The sequence below is a fragment of the Triticum dicoccoides genome, chromosome 6B, assembly GCF_002162155.2.
Source record: "Triticum dicoccoides isolate Atlit2015 ecotype Zavitan chromosome 6B, WEW_v2.0, whole genome shotgun sequence".
Taxonomy (NCBI): domain Eukaryota; kingdom Viridiplantae; phylum Streptophyta; class Magnoliopsida; order Poales; family Poaceae; genus Triticum; species Triticum dicoccoides.
This window is the reverse complement of record NC_041391.1, coordinates 431,567,145-431,572,651: the sequence shown is the minus strand read 5'-3', so window position 1 is coordinate 431,572,651 and position 5,507 is coordinate 431,567,145. Positions and strand designations below refer to the sequence as shown.

Genomic DNA, 5,507 nt, shown 5'->3' with positions numbered 1-5,507 from the left:
AAAGTATGCATTTGTCCAATAATGTTCCAAATTTATAATAATTGCGGTAAGGCAGCACTGAGGTGATGGCTTGCTCAATGGGCTCCACCATAATCAATGCTTTCACATGGCAGACACTAAAATTCAAAATACAATCAGAATACACTGCCAAATACATTGCAGATCATCTATTCCAAGTCAACTGTTCGGTTGTGATTTCAGGAGCAGATGAGCTCGAGCACCGTTTTGAATTTCCCTTATTATTTCTTTATTTTCGTCGAGGGGCTAAAATTAAAATTGTGAAAAGTTCTCTCTCTTTGAGAGAAGGATGAGACAAATTTGAAGAAGCAACCACTCACAATATTTTTCTTTGAAGGAGAAGCAATGAGATGCAAATTTGTCCTTGACAACTCTATGTACAACCAACAACACAGCGACTGAAACCCAACCTCCCAGCCGTTGGGCCAGAATCCAACGCCCGATACCCTCCCTGGTCGGCCGGGGTTTTAACGCGGTCCTCTCAAATCCTCAGGAGACAATAGCCAGAATGCCATTACAAGAAACCGAACTTGCCAAAATACCACTATGAGAAACCAACTTGCCAATATACCACTGCATGCTCGGTTTTTGTTGTCAAAATAACACTTCCGTTAGTTGTCAAACTTTTTCTGTTAGTCAAACCGGAGGCAACTTGTCAGTTTTCTGGGTATTCCAAAATTACCCCCCTGGCTCTCAAACCCTATCCACGAAATCCTCCCCTCCCCCTCTCCTCCCGCACGCACACACCAGGAGCATGGCGGCGGCGCGAGGAACCAACCGTCGCCGGCGCCGCCCTGCAGCTCCTCTCTCCCTCTGACCCTCTCCGCACCCGTCCCCCAGCTCCCTCCGTGCGCCGCCCTCCTCCTCCCTGGGCTCGTGGCTGGGCAGCCCGACGCCCTCACTTCCGCTCGTCGACGCCTAGCTGGCCGCCCGACGCCTCGGCTCCGGCGCCAACAAGCCCAACGGCGCAGCACCGGTCAGAGGGATCCGCCCCAGCTCGTCCCGGATCAGTTCGTCGGCCTCCCCTTCTCACCTAGCTCGTCCATCTGCTCGAGTTCGTCCCGGATCAGCCTGACGGCGGCGCTCCATTGCTTGGCACCGACCGGACCAGCTCGCGGCCTCCCCTGCAACCTCGCCTTCGAGTGGCTCCTCTGCCTCCAACCCTCCAGTACATCTCCGGCGGCAAAAGGTACAAAATTTCCCCCTGTTTTCATGAATCTTTTCATTGTGAGTGCAGCAAATTTCGAATTTGCTGTGTTTATGTGTTTCAGAGTCGATTCGATGGGCGATTTTAAAGTAGAAATAGATGTTCAGTCCTACTTGATGATTGTAGACGGTAAAAGAGTTTACAGAAGGGGCAAAACATGGGACTTCATGGTCGGTCGGGACTTGTCTATGGCGTGGATAAAGGAGGTTGTGGAGGAGGAGTTCAAGTGGTCTCCTGATCAGAGAATGACCATTTGGTATGGAAGAGGATATAACACCATCCCATTGATCTGTGAATCAGAGATAGCTGAATTGTTTGATAGGTGTTCTAACACGAAAATAGTGAGGTTTGGTGTGACCATTGAGAACAAACAACAACACAAGGAACAAGCTCCTGTCATGGCGAGGTTTGGTGTGACCATTGCTGAAATTTGTCAAAATGCTGCTGAAAAGTTGCTATCTTGTTGGATGATGCAAAGTAAGATTATATTGAGTTGGTGATGTTTTCATGTCAATTGGCTGCTGAAATGTTGCACTATAGCTGCTCTTTTTGTTGTTGAAATGTATGCTTGGGCTGTGAAGAGGTAAGGGTATAGAAGTCTTTTTTGGATGGTGTTAGTCTCCGTTAGTCACTAATGGTATTTTGGCTAGAGAAAACTGAAAGTAGTGGTATATTGGCAAGTTGGTTTTTCATAGTGGTATTTTGGCAAGTTCGGTTTCTCATAGTGGCATTCTGGCTATTGTCTCAATCCTCAGTTCCCCTTCCCGGTCCAAGGAGAGCAACTTCGAGAAGGAGGCGGCGAGGGCGAGCAGGGAGCGGAAGAGATGGAGAACGGCGGCAGCAAAGGCGACGTCCCGGAGGACGCCAACGCCCGTAAGTCTCGATTATGCCGTCCGTGTTCCCCCTTCTTCTTTGGATTCGGGCCGATTTGCCCGTCCACGTTCTCCTGCTTTCTAGGTCGTCCTGCCATGGAAGAAGGGGGTGACTTGTGAGCTTATTATTTATGTGTTTCTTGCTTAGATTGCCCTGGAACGCAGTCGGAGGAGGCGGGGAAGGCCGATTCCTGCGCCGGGTGCCCTAACCAGCAGATTTGCGCCACCGCCCCCAAGGGCCCCGATCCTGGTAATCAGATCATCTCTGAGATTTTCATGCGCTATTCTATTTATTTGTAACGTTATCTGATGTCGGTGAATCAGCATCACTGCCATAATTTGTTCCTTGTTTTTAAGAAATATACTTGAGCTCAGTTTAGGTAGATTTAGTACTTCTGCAGTAGTTACCCATGTATGTAACCTTAACATATTCAAGGTTGTTGCTTACTGATTTTGTATGGCCACAGATGACTGATTAAAATGTTATAGTCATGGTGTTCTAGAAAAAAAGATGTAACAGTCATTCCAGTCCAAATCGTGAGCTGGTTGTGGATACTGCATAACTACACATACAAGTATCATAAGAAGACTAAGTAGTGGTAGGAGTAATGCACTTGCCTGTACTTTTGAGAAGGCAATGGCCAGAATACTGGCAAATGAAGTTGTCAAAGATTGCTATGCCGGCAAATTCTCGCAGTTAGCTTTTCTCCAATAAATCACCCTGCCTCTTTAATCTTGTTCTAGTTCTGACTTTCGGTTCTAAATCTCCTTCTAGCTGGTGTTCTTTTGTTCGAGTGTGGTGTTGGGGAATTAGCCAAGATGAAACTATCTCCATCTTGTGCATCTGTGGCTTATTCTTTTGCTCCTGCTCATATTTTGGAGTCAGCAAAGATAACTTATCCTTTATCAGTGCATCTGCTAACACTACCCTTTCTGCTTGTTGGCCGCTGGAACTCAACATTAGTGATGTAACACGTTCTTCAATATAAAAAAATTAGCGTACGATTGAAATGACCCATTCTCTTGTAGAACATGTTGGAAGGTTTGAGAATTCCAGATTGATGATGAAGCACTGGTGTGCTCAGTATTTGTTCCTTCCTGTTTTGGTTTTGATGGAACAAGTCCATTTTATCCCCTTTGACTCTTGCACAGTCTAAATTTTTTATTTCTGAGTCCAAAAATAGTCCACTTTACACTGACGAACTATTAATACCAGTGCAAATTAGCCCCGAGCCATCCCTGCTTCGGCCGACATGGTATATATCTTGTGTTCTTGATATGTTTGCTCAAGCCCAAGCTAAGCGGGGCTCGGCTCGCCAGCCAATGCTCAAGCCCAAGTCAGTGTGTATTTCTCGACCAGTAATCATTTACTAATAGATGATGGTGTTTATGACATATAAGATGTGCTTTATTCAGGATACATGTGGAATGGACCAGAGACTTGTAGCTCCGTCGTCCAGTATTCTTAGCCGACTGTGTGCTTCCTGCCTGATCGGTGCTGACTGACTGACTGTTGTTGTTTGTCTTGGGCCTGCTCTAGTTTCTGTGCTTAAGATAACCATAAAGGACAGACCCAGTGCATAGAAGCTCCCACACAAGGTGGGGTCTGGGGAGGGATTATAGGAACCTAGTCTTACCCCTGCAAAGTGCAATGCAGAGAGGCTGGTTCGAACCCAGGACCTCTTGGCACAAGTGGGGAGGACTTCACCACTGCGCCAGGCCTGCCCTCTGTGCTTAAGATAACCATATGCTAGTTTAAGATAACCATATGCTAGTTTTTGTTTTTGATCTATTATAGGCTAGATAATCATTTATTATAATTGGTGGTTAATGCGTGTGCAAATATACTTAGTACGTTTGCTTCTATTACTTCCATTTTAAGTGGCCTAAAAATGTTGATGAGTATTGTATTGTGAGTTTTCAGACTTGGTTGCTATTGCTGAGCGGATGGCTACTGTGAAACACAAGATACTGGTTTTGTCAGGAAAGGGAGGTGTTGGAAAGAGCACATTTTCAGCCCAGCTCTCATTTGCCCTAGCTGAAATGGACCATCAGGTTGGCCTTCTCGACATAGATATATGTGGCCCTAGCATCCCGAAAATGTTAGGCCTTGAAGGCCAGGATATTCATCAGAGCAACCTTGGGTGGTCACCAATCTACGTGGAGTCCAACCTTGGTGTCATGTCGATTGGTTTTATGCTGCCTAACCCAGATGATGCTGTCATATGGAGGGGTCCTCGCAAGAACGGATTGATCAAACAGTTTCTCAAGGATGTTGACTGGGGTGAGATTGACTACCTTGTAGTGGATGCACCCCCTGGAACATCAGACGAGCACATCTCAATCGTCCAGTACCTACAAGCCACCGAAGTTGATGGCGCGATAATCGTGACGACCCCTCAGCAAGTCTCTCTTATTGACGTGAGGAAGGAAATCAATTTCTGCAAGAAGGTGGGTGTGCCGGTGCTGGGCGTTGTGGAGAACATGAGTGGCCTGAGGCAGGCATTCACAGACCTCAAGTTCGTAAAGCCAGGTCCTGCAGGGGAGACAGACGCCACGGAGTGGGCGATGAACTACATCAAGGAGAAGGCTCCGGAGCTTTTGTCGGTCGTGGCCTGCAGCGAGGTGTTTGACAGCAGCAAGGGTGGCGCAGAGAAGATGTGCCATGAGATGGGGGTCCCTTTCCTCGGCAAGGTGCCGATGGACCCGCAGCTGTGCAAGGCAGCCGAGGAAGGGAGGTCGTGCTTCGCCGATCAGAGGTGCAGTGCCAGTGCGCCGGCTCTGAAAAGCATCATCGACAAGCTGATCAAAACCAAGTAAGCAGACAGTGTTTGTGCCTGTTGGAGAAGTACCACTAGTCAAAAATGTTACGATGATATCTGGGAAGTCTCGTTGTACAATTGCTTGTTACACGCCCGAGTGGCTTTCACTCTGTTCTTAGTTTCCTAAAGCTTTTTGGCTTGTGTATCCGGGTTTTGTTTCAGAAATATTGAGCGTTGATGCGATAGAGGCTGAAATTACAGACTTCGGGCTTGCAGATTTTAATCATTTTGGCTTTGGGAAGTTACAATTATTTTGCTGCATTTATTTTAGGATTTCTGATGATTCGTTTAGTGGGAAGAGATGTTTTGATGGACTACGAGGTGTTTGTGATGACTTTGTCAATCACATTGTCGACACGATTAACAGACGCTGATAATTCTTCCTCTGTCGTGTTTTGTGGTATTCCACATGAAAATGAATAGCGATGAAATGTTGCTCTTTTTTTCTTGTGGGAAACAAACAATGGCATGTCGCTCTAGATAGAGAATATTCCGTAGATACGTTGCGTGAACCCGCCCCAAAAATAGAGGAGGCCGCAAAAGCCAAAAGGCAAATGCCGTCGCCCCTGACGCCTCACTCCTCCCCTC

The 5,507-nt window shown here is 46.9% G+C and overlaps 1 protein-coding gene across 1 annotated transcript; it reads left to right on the top strand.

Moving 5' to 3' along the window:
- Positions 1-725: 725 nt before the first annotated feature.
- Positions 726-5,145, top strand: LOC119325499 (cytosolic Fe-S cluster assembly factor NBP35-like). Its single transcript, XM_037599241.1, has 4 exons — positions 726-1,207; positions 1,981-2,098; positions 2,246-2,347; positions 4,022-5,145. Exons 2-4 carry the CDS (start codon positions 2,050-2,052, stop codon positions 4,915-4,917), a joined length of 1,047 nt encoding a protein of 348 aa, XP_037455138.1. The 5' UTR covers positions 726-1,207; positions 1,981-2,049; the 3' UTR covers positions 4,918-5,145.
- The last annotated feature ends 362 nt before the right edge of the window (positions 5,146-5,507 follow it).